Source organism: Muscardinus avellanarius, assembly GCF_963383645.1.
Source record: "Muscardinus avellanarius genome assembly, chromosome: 10".
In the NCBI taxonomy this organism is placed as follows: domain Eukaryota; kingdom Metazoa; phylum Chordata; class Mammalia; order Rodentia; family Gliridae; genus Muscardinus; species Muscardinus avellanarius.
In genome coordinates, this window is record NC_137796.1 from 4,004,936 (window position 1) to 4,027,716 (window position 22,781).

General features: G+C 59.6%; 1 protein-coding gene across 1 annotated transcript; it reads left to right on the top strand.

Moving 5' to 3' along the window:
• Nucleotides 1-1,288: 1,288 nt before the first annotated feature.
• On the top strand, nucleotides 1,289-16,275 carry SLC38A8 (solute carrier family 38 member 8; the record flags this gene model as incomplete). Its single annotated transcript, XM_080703460.1, has 10 exons — nucleotides 1,289-1,468; nucleotides 2,526-2,724; nucleotides 2,834-2,966; nucleotides 3,722-3,826; nucleotides 7,083-7,140; nucleotides 11,406-11,520; nucleotides 13,262-13,409; nucleotides 13,711-13,919; nucleotides 14,821-14,872; nucleotides 16,182-16,275. 10 exons carry the CDS (start codon nucleotides 1,289-1,291, stop codon nucleotides 16,273-16,275), a joined length of 1,293 nt encoding a protein of 430 aa, XP_080559586.1.
• Between the last annotated feature and the right edge of the window lie 6,506 nt (nucleotides 16,276-22,781).

The window sequence follows — 22,781 nt, forward strand, 5'->3', positions numbered from 1 at the left end:
TCCCCGGCTGAGCACGCCAGGGCAGCGCAGAGAGAAGTCTGCTCAGAGTGGGGGCCGGGCCATGCAGCCTCCTCCTGGAGCACCTTAGAAACAAGGAGACGGTGCTGTCCGGAGGTAGAAGAAGCTAGTCTGCGGTTCAGCGAGGCCCCAGGTGAATCATGGTCATTGCATCAGCCAGGAAGGCGGCGAGAGGGCACAGACAGGTCCCCGCGGCCCATGGCGCTCTGCGGATGAGTCGGCCAGGGCAGCACCCGGGTCAAGAGTCCAGTGCTTCCCACCTCCCCGGCCGGGGCCTCAGGGCATCTGTGGGCAGCGGAGGCTCTGGAGAAGCTGACCCCTGTGATCAGCTGCCCTAAGCTCCCTTCAGCCTTCTGGGAGGCAGGGAAACCCCACCCCGGGGAGGGGCAGGAGGGCTGGGGAGTCTAATCCCTGGGCAGGGCAGCTACAGCCTCAGAAGCTGCCCGCTCTTGGGGATGGTGGCCCTGACCCTTGTCTCTGGCTCCTAGGCTTTGGGCCCTGACCTCCAGGGCCTTCCCCATGAGCCACTCGCTCCCCCCTGGCCCACCCCTCGCAGCCCACGCGATGCGGCCTGGGCACCTGGAGGGAGCCTGAGACGCCCCTGCGTCCCCTTAGCATTGGCATCTGGTGGTAAGGACTAGGGCCTGGGCACTGTGCGGGACGTTTGGAAGCTGGAGGGGTGGGGGCTGAGAATCGATGGAGAGGAGGATGCTGGAGGTTTGGAGGCAGAGGGGGAGGAGGAAGGGGTCTGGGTCACCTTGGGGTTGAGAAAGAAGACAGGAGTGGGCGTAAATGAGGTTAGAGAAAGCCGGGCGTGGTGGCGCAGGATTGTCATCCCAGCATTCGGGAGGCTGAGACCGGAGGATCGCGGTTGGAGGACAGCCTCAGCTACTTAGTGAGGCCCTCTGCAACTCAGTGAGACCCTGTTTCAAAACAGAGAAGAAAAAATAGGGCAGGGGGTGTAACTTGGAGGTGGAATGCCCCTGGGTTCCATCCCCAGTACTGAAAAGAAAGAAAGAAAGAAAGAAAGAAAGAAAGAAAGAAAGAAAGAAGGAAGGAAAGAAAGGGAAGAAAAGAAAAGCCCCACGAGGTAGAGTGTTCCTGGGTGAGGGCAGAAGCCCCGGGCTGGGGTGTAAAGGGCGAGCGGGGGCCAGGGAGAGGGCGCTGCTGGGACTGGGCTTGAGCCAGCTCACTGGGGAGGCGGCCCTGCAGATCCGTGGGTGGGCAGGTGAAGGCTGCCCTACACTTTGTCCCTCTGCGGTTCCCAGCCATGGAGGGGCAGACCCAAGCAAAGCATCTCCCCGCCGCCGCCGCCGCCGCCGCCCCCAGTCTGTCCTCGCTGGGCGCTGTCTTCATTCTCCTGAAGTCTGCGCTGGGCGCGGGGCTGCTCAACTTCCCCTGGGCCTTCCACAAGGCGGGGGGCGTGGTGCCCGCCTTCCTGATGGAGCTGGTAAGTGGCTGGGCTCTTCTGGGTGGGACCTGCCTGTCCCGTAAAAGACACCTTTGGGATTTTACTTTCTCTCTGCGTGACGAACAGGGGAGATTACAGTGGTCTCCCACGGTAGCCCCGGGCAGAGGGCGTGCTCTGCAGCGCTGGTGAGCTGGGCCGCGGTGGCTGACAGGCTGGGGTGCGGCTGTGCAGCCAGAACGGAGGCCTCGGTGAGCCGGCCCTGCGAGCGCCTCTCCTGCCTGCTCTCCAGCTCTGCGCTAAAGCCTTCAGGTGGCCACCCGCCTCGCCTCCATCCCCGGCCAGGCCTCGCGGGGCATTGGAGGTGCGGCCTCCTTCCTGGTCCCTTGGGGCCGTGGGGGCTCCACGGGCCGGAGCCTATAGTCTGCAATGAAGGTGCCAGGGTTCGGCTACCTCAAAGGCTCCGCAGCTCCCTAGCTGCGCTGCTTCCCTCTCTGCCTTCTGCCCCTCCTGATGTCGCTGCTTCTCCTTCTCCTCTTTCTCCTTCTCTTCCTCCTCCTGGGTAATAGCGGGGCGTGGTGGCGCACACTTGTCATCCCAGCATTCGGGAGGCTGAGACGGGGGATCGTGGTTCGCGGACAGCCTCAGCTACTTAGCGAGGCCCTCTGCAACTCAGTGAGACCCTGTTTCAAATTGAAGAGTAGAAAATAGGGCTGGGGGTGTAGCCCAGAGGTCGAATGCCCCGGGTTTCAATCCCAGCACCGCAAAATAAATAAATAAATAAATAAATAAATAAATATAAAATAACATCAGTCTGGGGGGGTATAGCTCAAAAGTAGAATGCCCCTGGGTTCAATCCCTAGCACCACACACACACACACACACACACACACACACACACACACACACATATACACACACGCGCGCGCGCGAATCCCAGGTCCACAGACAGAGCCCAGGAGGCTGGCGGATCCACCTCTCCGCTCTTGTATCCCAGGGTGGGGAGGGGCCCTGGCACTTGTAGGGCAGGCCCCCAGGCCCCCAGAGCGCAGGGGCTGCCGGCGTGGGTGCCTGCGCATTCCCGCTGCTTGCTCCGCAGGTCTCCTTGGCCTTCCTGATCAGCGGGCTGGTCATCCTGGGCTACGCGGCCTCTGTCAGCGGCCAGGCCACCTACCAGGGCGTGGTCCGCGGGCTGTGCGGCGCGGCCGTCGGGGGACTGTGCGAAGCCTGCTTCATCCTCAACCTGGTCATGATCTCCGTGGCCTTCCTCAGGGTGGTCGGCGACCAGCTGGAGAAGCGTAAGTCCCCTCGCTGGAGTCCGGGCGGCCGGAGCGGGCACAGGACGCCTGGCCCCAGGGGTGGAGCAGCCGCTGGGCTCCGCGCTCAGCCCTGCCCCTGGGTCCCCAGTGTGCGACTCCCTCCTGCCGGGCCACGCGCGGCCCTGGTTCGCCGCCCAGACCTTCACGTTGCCCTTGCTCTGTGCGCTGGTCATCCTGCCGCTGTCCGTGCCCCGGGAGATCACCTTCCAGAAGTACACGAGGTACGCAGCGCAAACGCTGCAGGCCGGCCCGGGGAGTGGGAGAGGGAGCGCCCGGCGGCCCTTCCCCTTGGAGCAGGAAAAAAACCCTAAGAATTATACAAGGAATGCGAACCCACTGTAGAAACATAAACAAGCAAATATAGATATGCATAATGTCACGTTTTGTAACTGTTATAGACCTTTCCTGCATATGCAGCCATGGAGAGAGAGAGAGAGGGAGAGGGAGAGGAAGAGAGGGAGAGGGAGAAAGGGAGAGGAGAGGGAGAGGAAGAGAGGGAGAGGGAGAGACCTGTTCTTTTTTTTCTTTCAGTGTTTTGCTCTGAGGCTTTCTGTACAGACTAGGTAAAGCCTGGTGACAGACCCCGTCTGAGTTTGGTGACCTTTCCTTTATTGTTCGCAATAGTCTGCCCCGCAGCGCAGCAGGTGGGCAGCCGGGCCCCCTCGCGCTGCAGCCCCGCGAGGCTTCGCGCCCTATCATCCCGGCCGGGGCCTTCCCCTCTCCGTGTGGCCAAGCCGGGCGGCATCCCGCCTCCGTGCCAAGCCCCAGCGGCCCTGCTTCTCAGTGAGGGCAGAGTTGTGCTCCGGGAGCTCGCACGCCCGGCCTCCGGGCCTGAGCAGCCCGCACTGCGGCCCTGGCACACCCGGAGGGGCCCGGGGCACCGCCGGACAGGGCAGAGCTGGGGCTCCACTCAGATGCCGCTGCGCCCACCCTGTGAGCTGGCCGGCCCCTGACGCTCTGCCCGTCTCTGCGTCAGCATCCTAGGCACCCTGGCTGCCTGCTACCTGGCGCTGGTCATCGCCGTGCAGTACTACCTCCGGCCCCCGGGCCTGGAGCACAGCGAGCCCCGCCCCTCACTCAGGTGAGTCTGGGGCTGGCTTCTCCTGGCCTCTGGAGGAAGGCTGCAAAGGGAGGCTGGAGGAGGAGCCTGGGGAGGAGCATGGAGGAGGAGCCCGGAAGAACCATAGAGGGAAGCCTAAGGAGGACCATAGAGGAGGAGCCTAAGGAGGATCATGGAGGAGGAGTCTAAGGAGAATCATAGAGGAGGAGCCTGGGGAGGACTGTAGAGGAGGAGCCATGGGAGGACCACAGAGGAGGAGCCTAAGGATCATGGAGGAAGAGGGAGGATATGGAGGAGGAGCCTGGGGAGGACCATGGAGGAGGAGCCTAAGGAGGACCATAGAGGAGGAGCCTGGGGAGGAGCATGAAGGAGGAGGGAGAACATGGAGGAGGAGCCTGGGGAGGACTTTGAAGGAGGAGCCTAAGGAGGATCATGGAGGAGGAAGGAGGACATGGAGGAGGAGCCTGGGGAGGATCATGGAGGAGGAGCTGGAGCCAGCCGGCAGAAGTACGGGTTCTGAAGAGAGGCGTGAGGATGAGGGTGGCCAGCACACTCCTGAGCCGTTATCTCTACTGGCCGACAACCAGGTTTATTTCTCTTCTGGTATTTATACAATTTCTAGCTTTGGGTTGCACAGGAATGCAATCATGACAAATCCAAAGTACATATATCACTTTGCGAGTCAAATAACACCCTGGTACAACATAAACCTAATCTTAACTAGTAAAACAGCATCAGTCATCCCGAGAGGGTCTTATTCACTTAGACTCCATGACTCCAAACCTTGTTGACTGGGTGAAGGACCGTCAGAAGTGCACTTTTGAGTAAGGGTGAGACAAGATAAGGTAGAAACCTTAATGGCTCCCCACAAGGAGGAGCCTAAGGAGGACCATGGAGGAGGAGCCTGGGGAGGACCATGTAGGAAGAGCCTAAGGAGGACCATTGAGGAGGATCCTGAGGAGGATCATGGAGGAGGAGCCCAGGGAGGACATGGAGGAGGAGCCCCTCCATGCTGCACTGCAGCCTAAGGCCGAGGGAAGCGGGTAGCAGGGAAGGGTGTAGCACAGGGCTCAGGATGCCCGGCCAGGGACACACAGGCCGAAGGCCACATGGACACAGGAAGGCCACACGGGCTGGAGGGCCTAGGCCAGGGTCTCCCCGAGTGCAGGCCACAGATGCAGCAGACAGGCGCAGGGCGGAGGAGCAGCCAGGCTGTGAGCCAGGGCAGAAGCGGGCCGGGGTGAGGCGCAGGGACGCAGCTGTGATGAGGCCTGGGTTTGCGCTGGGAAGCACCACGGCCTTCTGAGCACCGCGGGCAGTGTTGCGACTTCCTCCAAGGGACCGCCCAGCTGCCTGTTGTCTGTGAGGTTTGGGCTGGGAGCAGGAAGACCAGGCATGAGGCCCCGCTGCCTAGGTCCAGGTGGCCAGACCCCAGTGCGCTGCCTGGGCCTTCCCAGGGCAGGGCCGGCCCATGGCGTGTGACCTGTGCAGTTGCTGGGCCGCAGGCTCAGTTGAACGTCAGCCTTCTGGACGCTCTTAATTGTGGTCAGTTCATCCTGCACTGGGCCCTGCAGATCACGTGGCCGGTCACTCCGAGGGATTGGAGGGGGTAGAGAGAGGGAAGGCGTACAGGGGACCCCGAGCTCCAGGTGGAGTGGCCAGGAGTGGGGAGCAGCCGTTTCCTGGACGGTGAAGCCCGAGGGGCAGAGCGGGAGAGGAGGGCAAGTGGGGACAGCGTCAAGAGGTGCCATGGGAGCCGGGCATGGTGGCACACACTTGTAATCCCAGCACTGGGGAGGCTGAGACCGGAGGATCACGGTTCATGGACAGCCTCAGCTATTTAGTGAGGCCCTCTGCAACTCAGTGAGACCCTGTTTCAAAGTAAGGAATAAAAAATAGGGCTGAGGGTGTAGCTTGGAGCTAGAATGCCCCTGGGTTCCATCCCCAGCACCACACAAAAAAAGATGTCACGGGTGTGAGTGGCTGGCAGATCTGCGTGCCCGCCGTTCAGGGCCGAGGTGCACTGGACGCCCCGTGTGGTTGGCGCAGGCGTGGGGGAGGCGTTAAGGCCTTGCCCTGAGGCCTTGCTGTTACCGTGCTGCTTTGCCGCTGGGGAAGACCCAGGCAGGTGAGTCAGGAGGAGGCGTGGTGTCCTGGGGCTGCTGAGACAAGCACCCACAGGTTTGGCTGAATGCAGCAGGAATGTATCTCTGGGTTCCGGAGGTCAGACGCCAACGTGAGCCTCGCCGGGCCGATGTCAGGGTTGGGCAGGGCTGCTCCTTCTGGAGGCTCCAGGAGAGACTGATCTGCCGTCCTCTAGCAGCTCTCTGCTGCCTTGGCTTGAGCCCCTTCCTCTTCCTTCAAAGCCAGCGTACCTTTCCTCCCTGGTCACGGCTCCCTCCCACCACAGCCAGGCAGGGTGTCAAAGACTGGTGCCATGGGCTCCTGTGGTTATGCCGGGCTCACCTGGGTGACCCAGAACACTTCCCCATCTCGGAGTCCTTAACCACATCTGCCAAGTTCCTATTGCCCTGGATTAGGACTTGAGCCTCCGTGGGGTTGTTATTCTGCCACCGGCTCTGCAGGGGGCGCTATTCACAGCCCACTCCGCTGTGTGTCTCCCATCAGTGCCAGAGGCCGACACAGAAGTGCTTGTCAAGGGAAGCTGGGGACCCCCGAGGCTTGACCTGTGCACACCTCTGTCCTCTCAGGGACTGGATGGGGTCAAACCATCCTTGTACTTTAGGGGATGCGTTGGGCAGAGGCTGCCAGTGCACCCAGCACCTGGACCGCGCTGGCTGCAGGCAGCCTCAAAAGGGAGGGTGGGAGATGCCTCTCGCCCTAGCTTGCCTCCGTCCTGGCCACCGGGAGAATGTCACATTACCAGATGTTGGCAAAGACACGTCTAGCAAGCGCTGCATTTACCCAGCATCCTCGGCCCCCAAGCCTGCGCTTGGACAGTCATTACACGCGGTTATGTCTCCCTGGCTCCCTTTAAGATGATCTTCTCTGAGCCGAGCGTGGTGGCGCACGCTTGTAATCCCAGTACTTGGGAGGCTGAGACAGGAGGATGGAGGTTTGTGGACAACCTTAGCTACCTAGTGAGGCCCTCAGCAACTTAGTGAGGCCTTGTTTCAAAATGAAGAATAAAAAATAGGGCTGGGGGTGTGGCTTGGAGGTAGAATGCCCCTGGGGTCCATAAAAAGATTATCTTCTCCGCTGAGGTGGCTGTGCGCGGAACTTTTCCCTAACAAACGCCCTTCCTGTCCGCCTGCAGCCCTTCCTCCTGGACCTCCGCGCTCAGCATCTTCCCTACCATCTGCTTCGGCTTCCAGGTGAGCTGGGAAGGTGGCTTTGTGTTTCAGAGGCTCCCTGGGGAGAGTGTGGCTTCTCCCAGCCACACACCTGTCTTCCGGAGCGGGCTGGCATCTGAGCTCCGGGCTGGGTGTCACCTGTGCTTGCTGGGTTTGGAGCAGAGCGTGGGGACCTGGAACCTGTCCTCTCCCTGCAGTCTGGAGCTGCCCTTGTAGGCCCGCAGAACACCTGGGCACCGCAGGTGGATTCTGCCCCAAGATCGTCCCTTCTGAGGACGGGCTGGGGTGTGTGCAGGGGGCCAAGTGACGGGCAGTCTGCAGTGGAGATGGCTGGGAGGCGGTGGGGGGGCTCCACCTGCCCTGAGGACTTGGGCTCCTAACAGGTGGCGGCTGGCACCACCTTTTCATGCTTTTCTTTAGAAAAGATTTACCTCCATCACCTAAAAACAACCACCCACCCACCACCACCAACCAAACACCAGGCCCAAGTAAGATCCAGTTCCTGGGAATCCACAACAGCTGCCACCGAGCTCCCGTGTCTGTTCTCCATCTTGCATTTTCTCGGAGAACCATTTTCGAAAACAAAACAAAACACCCAGCACCATTTCCATTTCTCTTCCTTGTAAAGGACTCAGGGCCGCGTCTGGGGCTCAATGTCTCGGCTGCAGGGCGCTGATTTTGCAGCGGGCTCCTCTGGATCGGGCTTCGCTGCCCCCTCCTGCCCCACCTCACCTTTGCTATCTCCCCTATCCATCGGCTCCCCACCGCTTCTCCTAGCAACCAGGCTCCCTGTTTCCAGGGACACGGGATGCAGGATGCTGGATGAGAGCGTGGGGCGGGCTCAGGCCTTGGTGGGGCTGGGGGAGGGGCGCAGAGCGGCCAGGGCGGTGGGGGATGGGCCAGACCCCAGGCAAGGGCAGGGAGTCTGACTGGTTCAGAGGTGCCAGCCCCCCACAGACACATTTAGCAGTGGGGCGCCCGCCCACCCCAGCCCATGCAGGGTCAGTGGGACTGCAGGGGCAGGCGGGCTGCGGGGTCTCCCCAACCGCTGTGCCTGCGCTGGGGCTTCTGGGTTTTGTTTTTCCAAGTCTTTCTCGAGATTCCAGTTCACATCCGGTTGCCAGTAACTAAGCCACGGAGGCCGCGGGACCCTGCGGCTGGGCTTGGCTGCCCGCCCGCTTCAGGAACAAGCCAGCGCGAAACGGCAAAACGGAACAGAGTCCATCTCGATCGGACTCAGAGAAGCATCTAGACTGTTTCGCTGCAGGTCCCAGAGAAGGTGTTAGAATTTGCAGAGCCGGGAGGGGGCTCTGCAGACGAGCCAGCCGCACAGCCCGAGGTGCCGGCGGGCCAGGGGACCATTTTCTCACTTTCCACTCTCAGCACGAAGAAGTTCGGAAGCCAAAGCAATTTGGAGCTTTTTATTTCAGAGGTTCTGTTTCACAGCCAGGATTCTGCCCTTCGGAAGTGTACGGCCCAGTGCTTTTTACTGTAGTCACAGAATCCTGTAGCCACTGCCGCCATCAGCTTCAAATCCTGTCCCTCAGCCCCAAAAGAACCCCCAGCCTCCATCAGCCATCGCGCCGCCGCCCCTCCGGCCTCTGGTCACTCTGAGCCAGTTTGGATGTTTGTATTTCCCTATACTGGGCTTTTTTTTTTTTTTTTTTTTTTTTTTGGTAGTGGTACTGGGGGTGGAAGAGGCTTTCTACCTCTGGGCTACACTCCCAGACATATTTTATACTTTATTTGGAAAACAGGGTCTCACTAAGTTGCTGAGAGCCTCACTAAGTAGCTGAGGCTGGCTTTGAACCTGCGCGATCCTCCTGTCTCAGCCTCCCAAGCGCGGGGATTACAAGCGTGCGCCACCACGCCTGGCTCCAGCCTGTTTTTTAGTCTTTATTTTGAAACAGGGTCTCACTGAGTTGCAAAGGGCCTCGCTAAGTAACCGAGGCTGTCTGAGAACCACAACCCTCCTGTCTCAGCCTCCCGAATGCTGGATTGCAAGTGTGCGCCACCACGCCCGGCTTTGGGCATTTCATACAAACGAGATCACGTAACATGTGGCCCTGGGTGCCGGACTTGTCTCTCAGACTCAAGTTTTCATGTCCACCCATGTGGTTTCTGTCAGCACTTCATTTCTTTTCATGGCTGAGTAATATTCCAGCCTCCCAGTAGCCATAGTCTGCACACTGGTGCCTCAGCCGTGGATCAGTGGATCCTTCTTGCTTTTTGGCTTATATGTTCTCTGCCTCTGGTCTGCCTGCACCCCGAGGAGCTGGTAAAGCCGCCAGCCCCAGCCAGTTCTCATATGTGGCTGAGCAGGGCAGCCCGCCGCCCTGGGGCCTGGGCTCTGTCCCTCCTCAAATGGCCAGAGGCCCCAGGCGGGAGCACGGGAAGGCACCTTTCTGCACTGGTTCCCCAAAAATGGAGCCAGCAAAGCCTGGGGCAGGGCGGGGATGTGGTGTCTGTTCAGGGTGGGGCATCCTGGGGCCAGTGCTGTGGCGGGTGGCCCCAGGTCCCCTGGGCTGTCCCCGGCCGTGTGTGGCGGGCATCGTGGGTGTGTGCCAGTGTGAAGGAGGTGTGGCCCAGCAGGGCTGGCGGCAGGGGAGGCCCTGGGAGAGTGCAGGACCCGAGCCAGGGAGGGAGAGAGGCGCTGCCATTCCTCAGGCTTTGCATTACACGTGAGCCTTAAATAGGAGGGCGGGCCGGTGTAGGAGCCCCTGAGAGCCCAGAACACGAGGACACGCCCGGCTGCTCCCTGGCGGCCGCTGTTCACCCAGAACCGCTGTCCCCAGGCGTGACGCCCAGGCTGCCGGCGGCTGTTGGTGTTGAGCACATGTTCACACGCGGGATTTCTAGCCATCAGAGTCCATTGTGTCTAGAGTCCGTCCGTCTGGAGTCTCAGGCCCAGGAGGGGGCGCTCTCCACCTCTACCACCGCAGAGCCGGGGCCCTGGAGGACCTCCGGCCATGTCTGGAGATGTTTGGGGTAGTCACAAACAGGGGCCTCCTGAGGGTCAAGGCCAGAGCTGTATGCAGTATCCTCCCATGCCCCAGGCAGCCCGCCCCAGGACATCATCCCATCTCAATTTCAGAATGTGCCCGTCAGCTCCAAAAAACTCCCCATTACTAGCCGCTGTGGTGGCGCACGCTTGTAATCCCCGCGCTTGGGAGGCAGAGACAGGAAGATGGTGCAGGTTCAAAGCCAGTCGCGCGCGCTGGCTTAGGAGACCCTGTTTCCAAATAAAAATGTAAAAATAGGTCTGGGAGTGTAGCCCGGGGGTAGAAGGGCTCCCAGGAGCCCCAGTACCATCAACAAAACAAAACAAAACAAAACTCCCCATTCCAGCTGGGCATGTTGGCGCATGCTTGTAATCCCAGCATTCTGGAGGCTGAGACAGGATTGTGGTTCGTGGACAGCCTCAGCTACTTAGTGAGGCCCTTTGCAACTCAGTGAGACCCTGTTTCAAAATAAAGACTAAAAAATAGAGCTGGGGAGTGTCACTCAGAGGTAGAATGCCTCTGGGTTCCATCCCCGGTACTGCAAAAAAGAAGAAAAAAAATAAAGAGTCCCCATTCCCATCAGCCACTGCTCTGCACCCCCCTCCTCCAACTTCTGGTTACCTCTGACCCAAGCTCCTTTCGGGGGCATCGGGAATGTCTGGGAACTGGCTGGTGCTTGAAGGCCCTCCAGCTCCTCCGGAACGGAGCAGAGCAGAGGCAGAGACACGTTAGCCAAAAAGCAGGGACAACCCACAGGCCTGTAGCTAGGCACTGATACGCAGACCGTTCCTGCGGGTAGACTGGAATATTAGTTGGCCATAAAATAGAATAGAGACTAATGCAAACCGTGTGGCTGCACCTGAAAACATGAGGCTGATGGACAGAAGTCAGAAGCCATTTTGTATCATGCTCCCGTTTGTATGAAATGCCCATTATAGGGAAATCCAGAGTCAGCATTGCCGAGGTCAGGAAGCCGGCTGTAGACATGTCTGCCTCCTGACGGCAACTTCACAGACACGGGCATCTTCTCCCGCCTGGCTTTTCTCATTTAGTGCTTGTTATATTGTATCTGTGAGATTCTTCTGTGTTGAGGTATAGAGTTGGGGCCGCTGTTTTTCAGAGCCATGTAATATTCCTGGCGTGGGTATCCTGTGACTTACGTATGCCTTCTGTTGCTGCTGGAGGGACAGGGTGCTCCCCACCTCTGGGACGCGGCGGCTTCCCAGCCGCTCCAGGTTCTCACGCCCTGTGGCCTGTCTTTCTGAACCGCGCTCTGCCCTCCAGTGTCACGAGGCCGCCGTCTCCATCTACTGCAGCATGAGCAACCGGAGCCTCTCCCGCTGGACCCTGGTCTCTGTGCTGTCCTTGCTGGCCTGCTGTCTGGTCTACTCGCTGACGGGTAAGGCCCTGCGGGTGCCCGGGGGCGTGGAGGGGGTGGCCAAAGACGAGTGTGTGCAGAGAGCCGTGCGGGCGGGGCTCCGCGCTTTGGCTTCTCCGCACCTTCAATCACTGTGGCCTCAGCACCCAGAGGAAAAGGCCAGCTCACAGATGCAGGAGCTGAGCCTCCGAAGGCTCCCAGGGCGTGTCCAGGCCTCACAGCTAGATGTGCAAAGCCGAGGGCCGGTCCAAGCCCCCGCCCTTCTGAAGCGCCCCCTGCTGTTCACGGTGACTGTCGCAATATTGCCGGGGCGTCGCCTCTGGAGGTGGGCGTCCAGGCCCTCACAAAGGTGCTGGCGCCGGGTGCTTGCCAGCAGGTGAGGCGGGTCCCGGCCTCACCTGCTGGCAAGTGTGAGGGTGTGAGAGTGAGAGGGTGTGGCTGTGACGTGCGGGTCCGCAGCGCGTCTGTGGCCTGCTGGGTGCTTTTTTTGTTTGTTTTTTCTTTTTCGGAGGTACTGAGGGTTGAACCCAGGGATGCTCTTTTACTGGCCCACACCTCCAGCCCTCTTTATTTTTATTTTGAGACAGGGTCCCAGTTGCGAGGCTAACCGCGGATGTGACCTCAGCCTCCTGTTGCTGGGATTAGAGGTGTGTACCTCCACACCTGGCCTGGTGGCTTTTTTTTTTTTTAACCCACCTATTGACAACTCCAATTTAGAAGTTTGGGCTGCAGTGAATCTGTCATTCAAGAAACTTGCTGGAGAACCTCTTCCCTGGTCAGTCTGTAACTCCCGGTCAGAGGACCATGCCTGTGTGAGGGTCTCCTCTAAAAGGCCCAGGGTAACAGATGCACAGGGCCTCTCAGAAAGGCCTGGAAAGAAGCCGAGAAGTTCCACGCTTTGGGCCTGAGGAGGGGCCACTGGACCGCACAGAGGGCCTGGGTGACGGAGGGAGCCGTTGGGGCGGGGGACTGGCTTTTGGGTTTAGGAACTTCAGTTTCAGTCAGCATCCCCACTGCTGTGAGCCACAAGACCTGACCACACCACTCAGAGTAAGGGAGATTTATTTGCTCCCGTTCTGGAGATCTCAGGGATTCAGTCCATGTCAGGCCAGGTCTGCAGAGCTCCGGTCGTGGCGGTGGGAGGCGGGGAGGAGGAGGGGGAGCTCTGCACTCACATCACGGAGGCCAGACGCAGGAGTATAAGCAAGCAGGGCGTTCAGAGATGGCAGCACAGTCCCCGAGGACCCCTGGCCCACCTCCTCAGCCACACTCCGGCCGCCTCGGTGACCCCCCGGTGGGCCTGTTACAAGGATGAATCCCCTGATGAGATTTCACCCTCGGGCCTTGGTGCTGTCAACTCTGACATTAGTGCTCGGGCTCTCAAGGGGACAGTCTATGTCTAAACAACACGACCGCGCGACTAGTTGCTGACGCTCCAGGTGTGGGTTTTCCCATCTGAGCAGTGGGCATTCTCCCAGAACCTCTGCTTAGCGCTGTGGGCACGCGCGGCCAGTCGGGGCAGGTTGTCAAAGCTTTGTGTGCTTCCGGCCAGCATCCACGCTAAACGCTGCCCTGGTTCCAGCTCCAAGGCTGTGTGGCAGGTTTGTACGGGACTTGGGGAGCCCTTGGAGCCATCGTGGGACAGGACGGCCTTGGAGAAGGAAGAACCCCAACGGCCCTCCCATCAGCTTTGAAAACAGAGTGTGCTGAGGGCGCCGTGTGGTTTTCCAGCAGCGCTCTCTGGCCCCTCTGTCCCCTCCAGGGCTCTATGGCTTCCTGACCTTCGGGACAGCAGTCTCTGCTGACATCTTGATGTCCTACCCAAGCAACGACGTGGCCATCATCGTCGCCCGCGTCCTCTTTGCGGTCTCCATTGTGACCGTCTACCCCATCGTGCTCTTCCTGGGGAGGTGAGCCCCGGGCCCGGGAGGGTGGAGGACCCTTTCAACATGGCGCGTGGGTGGGCCGCGCTTAGCAGGTGCAGGCGCCTTTGCCGCTGCCTCCGACGGACAGAGGAGTAAATGGAGGCACAGAGGGTAGACAGTTTCCTCATAGAGGCGCCCAGGTGTCGGCGGGTCTGGAACCTGCATGTCCACTCTGTCGGCAGCTCCTCTGGGTGCTGACAGGCGCCCTGCAGGGGCAGGGCTGCTGGGGAGGGCAAGGGGCAGCGGCGGGCGCTGGCTGGAGCCCGTGTCCCACTGTGGTCTCCAGGTCCGTGATACAGGATTTCTGGAGGAGGGGCTGCTGGGGGCCGCGGGGGCCCCCGGCGCGGGCCGAGCCCTCGGGGCCGTGGGTGCGGGTGCCGCTCACCGTGCTCTGGGTGGCCGCGACGCTCGCCCTGGCCCTGCTCCTGCCCGACCTCGGCGAGATCATCGGCGTCATCGGCGGCGTCAGCTCCTTCTTCGTCTTCATCTTCCCGGGTGCGTGGCCCCGCCCGGCCTCCCCGCCCGGCCTCCCCGCCCGGCCTCCCCGCCCCGCCCGGCCCGCGATCTCCACGCTTGCGAGGCTGAGACGAAGGACTGTGGGTGCGAGGCCAGTCTCAGCAACTCAGAGGGGCCCTGTTTCAAAATAAAAACAGAACAGGGCTGGGTGTGGCTTGGAGGCAGAAGGTCCCTGGGTTCCATCCCCCACATGGTAATCCCAGGACTTGGGAGGCTGAGCCAGGAGGATCACAGGCCGAAGGCCAGCCATCTGCAACCTGGTGAGACCCTGTTTTTAAATAAATGGAAAAAGGGCTGGAGGTGTTGCTCAGAGGTAGAATGGCCCTGGGTTCAACTCCTAGCACCCCCCCCCTCCAAACACACACATGCACCGCAGTTACTGAGCACTCCCCAGGTGTTGGGCCACCCGGGGCCATGTCTACCCTGGCTCTGTGATGGGGTGCTGTTACTCCATCTCAGAGGTTCCGGAGGACACATTTTTTTTTTTTTTTTCCAGTACCAGGGATGGAACCCAGGGGCATTCTACCTCCAAGCTCCACCCCCAGCCCTATTTTTTATTCTTTATTTTGAAACAGGGTCTCACTAAGTCACAGAGGGCCTCACTAAGTAGCTGAGGCTGGCCACGAACCCAGATCCTCCAGTCTCAGCCTCCCGAATGCTGGGATTCCAAGCGTGCACCGCCACGCCCGGCTAGGAGGCCACATTTTGCGAGACCGCTGGCCAAGTCCACCCTGCGGCCCCAGCTCCAAGCCAGGACACTGGCCTCCGTGTGGTGCTGCTGGCCCCCGAGTGTGCCGGTGGGTGCTGCCGGCCCCCGGCCGTAGCCCTCACCTGCCTTGGGTGGACGGGCCAAGCTGGGTGACCCTCAGTATCCCTGCAGGCCTGTGTATCATCTGTGCCGTGGACGTCGAGCCCATCGGACCCCGAGTCAAGTGAGTGTCCCAAGATGAGGGCGGCGACCTGGGGGTGCCGGGGCCTGGAGCAAGGAGCTTCTGTCTTCTCATCCTGAAGGGGAGAGATGCTTGTCACATAGGAAGATGATGTCGGAGCCACAGACCCCCCCTGGGTCCTGCGCTCTGCTGTCTACACCCCGCTGCTCCGAGGGCCTGTGAGCGGTTGGAACCGTCCATGGGCGTGGGGCCTTCCCGAGGCGCGTCCTCCCCCTCCCTCAGAGCCAGGCTCGGACCCAGGGCAGGACCCTGTGGCTGCTGGTCCCGAGGGCTGGACCAGCCGGGCCCCAGCCGACATCCGGGTGGCAGATCCTGTGGGCATCCTCTGTGTCCCCCCAGGCACACTCCTCTCCCACCCTTCTGGGGAGTCTCCATCCTTCAGACAAGAAGTCAGGCCAGGAGCTGGGCAAGGGCGGCTGGGCCAGCAGGGCCCCCTGGATGGAGGCTCCCACGCCTCCTCCCCGTTCTGTTCTGCAAATGTGAAAACCAAGACAGAGCCGGGCGTGGTGGTGCACGCTTGTCATCCCAGCATTCGGGAGGCTGAGACAGGAGGATCGTGGTTCGAGGACAGCCTCAGTTACTTAGCAAGGCCCTTTGCAACTCAGTGAGACCCTGTTTCAAGATAAAGAATAAGCCGGGCGTGGTGGGCACGCTTGTAATCCCTGAGCTTGGGAGGCTGAGACAGGAGGATCGCGCAGGTTCGAAGGCAGCCTCAGCTGGTTTAAGAGACCCTGTTTCCAAATAAAGTATAAAATAGGTCTGGGAGTGTAGCCCGGAAGTAAAAGGCCCCTGGGTTCCATCCCCAGTACCTCAAAACAAACAAACAAACAAACAAACAAAAATGACTGCAGGACCTACAGCAATGGGAACCCAGCCACCCAGACCAGAAGCGGGGGAGCCAGCCCTATTTTATTTTTTATTTTGAAACAGGGTCTAAGTTGCTAAGGGCCTCATTAAGTAGCGGAGGCTGACCTGTGATCCTCCTGTCTCAGCCTCCCAAGTACAGGGATTAAGGTGTGTGCCGCCATACCCGGACCCCTATTTCTTTGTCTTTGACAAAATACTGGGAAGGTACAGGTTATGAAATGCGTGATAGGGTAAGAAAAATAATTTAAATACTGCGTACTTTATTTCCTGTGGTCTCAGAAGCCCACTCCTTCAGGAATAAGAGGAAACTTGGTGTTTTCTCCAAATCAGCGGCTCTGCTGGGTTTTAAGGGACACATTTGCTGGGTGCAGGGTGCGTGGTGGGGCTGGGGGCCGGCGCGGACACGGCTGCATTGAATTGGCAGGTGCTGTCTGGAGATCTGGGGCGTGGTCTCCGTGCTGGTCGGCACCTTCATCTTTGGGCAGAGCACGGTGGCGGCCGTCTTGGAGCTGTTCTGAGTGAGGGTCCTGGTGACCCCTGCGGCCCCACATCCAACCCAGAGTCCGGTGTAACCTTCGTCCTGAAGATGCGGCTCCTCGGGGCTCGGCTCGCTCCCTGTTTCTGGTGAGAAGTGGGAAGGCTGTATGAGGCTCCGGTGGGTGCTGCAACGAATCACCACACACTGGGGCTTCGAACAACAGAAACTTACTGAGCAGAAGTCGGAACCCAGTGTGGTGACTACGCTCTCCCCCGGTGCCCCAGGGAGGCGCCTCCTGCCTCCTCCTGTCTTGGCGGCAGCTGCGGGGTTCCTTGGCTCTCAGAAGTGCTCTGATCTCTGCGTTCCTCTTCACACGGCCGCCCAGGGGGTGTGTCCGCCCGAGTTTCCCTCTTCTCTGAGATGCTAGGCCGATCCTGACTACTAGAGTCCCATCTGAACTCGATTGCACCTCATCTAACTGCCCAGTTAGGACGGCAAAGATCCACTTTCTAAGGAAGGGCGCGCTGGCAGGGTCTCGGGTGAGGGCGTCAACTCCGTTCTGGGGATGCCACCTGGGCTCGTAATGGGGGGTGGGGGGGGGCTGAGACCAGAGAATCCAGCTTTTAGTGTTCTGATCAAAGGCACCAGGTGGGGGTGATGGAGGAGAGCCTGGGAGGTCGGGGGCATCCTGTGGGGACGGTGGTGGGCTCCAGTGGGTCCCCTGGCCAGGGCATGAAGCGGTCATGATCCTGCCCTGACCAGGAGCCACCCAGGGGGATGCTCACCGGAACAGGCCCACGGCCAGGCACAGGGCCCCGAAGAGCCCCAAACCCCACGAGCTTAGAAGCTGCCTGGCTCGTACTTCCCTCCTGACCCCGCCCCTGGGCCGTGAAGGGCGCGAGAGGCCCAGGGTCTCCTGGGCAAGCAGGAGAGGGCATGGGGGGGGGGGACCAGCTGCTCCTGTGTCCCGGAGCACCTGCCCTTTCCCTGCTCAGCCGGCACCGCCTGTGTGCTGCCCGATCCAGGCCCCGCTTCTCTGCCTCGGGACGCTCTGCCAGGAGCCAGCGGCACGACAGCCGGGAGGGGGTCTGATGTTCTGGGTCACCCTCGTTTGGGAAGGCAGGGAGGCCGGCGACGGCCAGGCCCCTCCTGTTTCTGTCCTGCACCGTGCCTTGACCATGTGCGGTTGGTGATGATGGGTCCCATTCTGTTATCGTATTTCCCAGCCTGTCTACATGCAAAACTGAGGTACGATTCACATACTATGAAAGTTTGCTTGTTTATATTTTTGTGGTACTAGGGATTAAACCCAGGAGCATTCTACCTCTGAGCTACACCCCCAGCCCCTCTGTGTGTGTGTGTGTGTTACTGGGAATGGAACCCAAAAGCTTTCTACCTCTGGGCTATACTCCCAGACCTATTTTATATTTTATTTGGAAACAGGATCTCACTAACGTTGCTGAGAGCCTCACTAAGTAGCTGAGGCTGGTTTTGGTGGTACTGGGGTTCCTGGAAACCCTTCTACCTCCGGGCTACACTCCCAGACCTATTTTATACTTTTTTTAAAATTTGGAAACAGGGTCTCTTAAGCCAGCGCGGCTGGCTTTGAACCTGCACGATCCTCCTGTCTCTGCCTCCCAAGCGCGGGGATTACAAGCGTGCGCCACCACTCCTGGCGGCTGGCTTTTTAAAGAAATATGTATTTTGTTTGGAAATAGGATCTCCCTAGGTTGGTAAGAGTCTCGCTAAGTTACTGAGGCTGTCTTCCAACCTGCACTCCTCCTGTCTCAGCCTCCCAAGTTCTGGGATTACAGGCACGTGCCCCCAGGCCCTGCAAATTTGACCTTTGAAGAAGCCAGTTCAGTGTTTTTTTAGTATATTCAGATGCCGTCACTGACGCCAGCATTATTTCATCACTCCAAAAAAGCCCCTGTGTCCATCAGCAGTCAGCCCACCTCTCCCATCCATCCTCAGGCCCTGACAGCGGGGCTCCACTCTCAGCCTCTGGACCAGCCCATTCTGGGACCCCTGTGAAGCCCCATGCGGTTGGGCCTGTGAGCACGGCTCCCCAGGCCAAGCGCCGGGCTTCCAGATGGGTCCATTTCACAGACCAGGCAACCGAGGCTTGGAAAAACGAGGCTGCCTGTGCTGCAAGGGGCAGGGCTGGGCCCAGGACCAGTGGCCCTGGGCAGGCCCGGCTGCCCCTCCAGGCCCGGTGTTCAGTGTTCAGCCGCTGGTCCTCCAGGTGCGGCCTCTGAGGAGGGAGAGGATGCGCGGGCGCCCGCTTCCCGAGTGACTCACCTCACAGCGGGCAGGGAGGACAGAGCGCCTTTCATGTATTATTGATGCCCCGCTGCTTTCTAAGTGGCCCCGCTGCATTGCCCAGGAGGGCTGAGCCGCCATGGGCCCATTCACATCCAAGAATAACAAAGTGGGCGCACCGGGGTCCAAAGGGCGGCCGAAGGCTCTGGAGCGGAATTGCTGGCCGGGAACACTGGCCCGCCATTTGCTGTCCCAGGGCCTTTTCTAACATCAGATTCCCCACCAGCAAGATGGAGCAGGCTTACTGTGTCTGGTGTGTGTTTACTGTGAGGTCTGAAGGTGGTAATGTCTCTTAGAGTCGCTGGGAGGGGGTCCCACACCCAGTGAGGACCCGAGCCATGTTAGCTTTGTTTCCAGAAAACATGGGTTGAGCTTGGCAGAGGAACACTGAGTTTCCCGGCAGCCAAGGGAAAAAGAGAAATATGGGAATGCGAGGGCTCCCCCAGAGCAGCTGGCACAAATGCTAAAAAGAGGTGAGGGGGAGAGCCCGTTAAGGGGAGGGCCCTTTAAGGGGAGGGCCCTTTAAGGGGAGGGCTCTTTAAGGGGTGGCAGTATTGCCACTGCGGACAAAGGTTCCTGTCTCAAATCTGTGGCTGGTTTAGATGAAGTCACAAATTAACCAGCTTAGTACAAAGGCAACGTCTAGTGCGGCCAGAGAACTGCAGGCTGGGTGCCCCTCTGCTGTCTGAGCCTGTAAAGGAAGGTGGCCGTGACTTTTGGGACTGTCCTGCTCAAAACAAAGTGCTCCTTCGAGGCCTGCTGGAGGCAGGACGGAGCCGCTGGCATGCTCAGGGCGGGCATCGTGCAGGGCTTCGGGCGAGGGTTCCGGAGGATCTGCATCGACCCTGTCGCCGTCCAGCGCTGTGACCTTAGCAGAGCCCGCGCCCTCTCTGCGCAGTGTGTACCGCGCACTAACGCAGGGAAGCGCCATCAGCCCTGTTCCCACCTCGGGCTCTAGGTGTCGGCCCTCGGTGTCTTCTTCTAAAATAAAAGCTAGGACAGCCCTTCCCTGCCTGGGTGACCACCGAGGTCCCCGCCAAGCGCCCGCACTCCTGCTCTGCGCGCCGCGGGCGGCAGGGGGCGCTCGGCGCCCGGGGAAACACCTCTGCGGAGGCTCCGGCCGCGCTGGGCTTGGCTCCGGAGTGGCCCTGCGACTCGGAGGGAGGGAGGGATCCCCTTTTCCGGCCCCGTGGGCACCGGCGTGCACAGGGCCCGGCCAGCGTGAGGATGCAGGACCAGCTGGACCCGGCTCAGCTCTGCGGGTGAGCGGCGGGAGCGAGCCGGGCTTGCAGGTGCCTCTCAGGTGTGCCTGGCACAGCCCAGCCCGCAGCGCTGGCTCCTCCAGCTCCAAACCTTCCTGATGCTGCACAGAAACTCTCATCCACTAAGAGGCTGCCCCTCCAGCCCCGCGGGGGCGCACCTCCCGCCGCCAGGGGGCCTGGACCGTGCACAGCGGGGAGGGCAGCCCGCCTGTGGTCTTCGGTGGCTGCTTCTGTTTCTTATCCACGCTGCGGCGGAATCACCGCTTCACCCACGGGTGGCTGGAGTGGCCCCGTTGTATCTGGGACCTTGGTGCCAGGCTCCCCCTGGTTATCCAATATATTGATGCCTGCTGGGTGTGGTGGCGCACACCTGTAATCCCAGTACTTGGGAGGCTGGGACAGGAGGATCGAAGGCTTGCGACCAGCCTCGGCTACTTAATGAGGCCCTCTGCAACTTAGGGAGATCCTGTTTCAACCTCAAAAAAGAGCTGGGGTCTAGCTCAAGTATAATGCCCCCGGGTTCAATCCCCAGTGCCACAAAAATAAAATAAAATAAAGGAAATAAAAATCTACAGATGTTTGAGCCTCTTATATAAAAGGGTATGTTTGTATATATCTAGGTGCACGTGCACACACACACACACACACACACACACACACACACACTTTTTTGTAGTGCTGGAGATGTAACCCAGGGCCTTGTGCATGCCAGGCCAATGCTGTACCACTGAGCTACACCCCCAGCCTTCACGTACACTTTAATACTTTCTGGATTACTTATAAAACCCAAAGCAAGCCAGCTGTGGTGGCACATACCTATAATCCTAGTACTTGGGAGGCTGAGACAGGAGGATCACAGGTTTGAGGCCAGCCTCAGCAACTTAGTGAGGCCTTCCACAACTTAATGAGACTCTGTTTCAACATAAAAAATATATAAAATAAAATAGGACTAGGGGTGTAGCTCAGAGGCAGAATGCCCTGGGTTCAATCCCCAGAACAAATTAATAATAATAATGATGCCCAATACAGTGTAGGTGCTAGTTGCCACACCGTACTGTGTAGGAAAACTAACACGGAAAGTTTGCGCCTGTTTGGTAGAGACGCCGTCATTGTGAGCCGGCTGCGTGGTGCGCACTGGCAACGGCAGGGGAGTTCTCGTGCCCCTGGCTGGCCTGGCCGGGCCCGGAGGCCAGGCTGGCTCTGTGTCCGCCCTGCGGAGCGCCATGCTGTGCTTACCCCTTAGCTGACTGATGGTTCTCGGAGTTTCCACCTTTTGACTACTTGAGATAGTGCTGAATACAGGTGAAACCTTTTCTTTAATTCTCTTGGGGATAGTGTACACCCAGGGGTGGGATTGCTGGGCATACGGTAGTCCTCCTCCTCCTCCTCCTCCTCCTCCTCCTCCTCCTCCTCCTCTTCCTTTGTATTAGGGATTGCACTCAGGAGCTTTTTGCCTCTGAGCTACACCTATAGCCCTATTTATTTTTATTTTTTGAAGCAGGGTCTCACTAGGTGAGAAGATTCTATGTTGTTGAGTCCGTCCTTGAACCTGAGATCCTCCTGCGTCAGCCTCCCAAGTGCAGGGATTACAAGTGTGTGCCACCATGCCTGGTTTAACTTTTTGAGGATCCAGATCTGGACATGTGCAGGTCACTCAGGAGCTGTTCCTCCGGGGATGTCCATGACAGTTGCGTGGTAGGTGGACACAGGACTTGGGGTGCAGCGTGTGGCCCTGGGTTTGGGTGTAACCTGAGCTACTTATTTGCTGTGTGGCTTCTGGCAAGTTACATGCCCTGGCTGTGTCTTCGTTCTCCCTGTCCACCAAGCCCAGGACGGCGTGGTGAGCGTCGAGCGGGACCGTGCCTGCTGAGGGCTGGATTCTGCGCTCGGAAGCATCGGTGAAGTGGGAGCTCGGATGGCTTTTAGGGTTGCAATCTGCTCTTTGAACACCGCGGGCTGCAGCTCACAGTAATGCTGTCTTTGGGGAGAGTACAGAGGGGTGGAGGGGCCAGCTCAACAGGGCACCCAGTTGGGCCCCAAAGGCCCAGTCTCCCAAGAGTCAGCCAGCCAGCCTGCCTTCCTCCTCCTCCTTTTCCCTCCCCCCTCCTTCCCTCCAGGTTTCTGTCTCTCTCTCTCTCTCTTGTACTAGGGGTTGGCCCCAGGGGGATTTACTTCTGATTCACATTCACAGACTCCCAGGCCCCCTTTTTTAGTGCTTTATTTATTCATTTATTTTGCGGTACTGGGGGTGGAACCCAGGGGCATTCTACCTCCGAGCTACACCCCCAGCCCTATTTTATTTTTTTTTTTTTGAAAAAGGGTCTCACTAAGTTGCAGAGGGAGGCCTCACTAAGTAGCTGAGGCTGGCTGCTAACCTGCGATCCTCCTGTCTCAGCCTCCCAAGTACTGGATTACAAGTGTGCGCCACCACGCCCGGCTCGAAGCTTTTAGAAAGAGCTGAGCAGTGACTGGGTGTGCGGTGGCCTCAGTGGGGGCGCGCCTTACAGGTGAGGCTGCGGAGCGGCCCCTGTGGGCGGCGGTAAGGCCTGCCTCACGTGTGGCCCTCTGCGGCTGGGAGGTAAGCGTCTGGCCTGGTCTCCCCCTGCTCTGCCAGGGCCACCGTGACTCCGCGCGTCCCTCTGCTCAATCGCTGATGCTCGGTGGCGCCGGGCCCGGCCTCTGTGGCAGGCCTTTTCCCAAACGCTCCCGCCCCGGCTGCAACCGCCCTGATGGACAGAGGAGGCCGCTGAGGCCAGGGAGTCTGTGGAGGCCTCAGGGGTACTGAGGGGCCACCCCGGCTCTGCTGCTCCCGGGCCCACGTCCTCCACAGCTTCGCGCCTGCAGCTGCGTCCCCCAAAGTGCGGGCAACAGAGACTTCAGCACATGGCCGCTCCCAACCAGGGTTTATTTGGTGCCTGTCTGCCGGGCTGGCGCGGGTTACGGGCTCTACTGTGGCTCACGG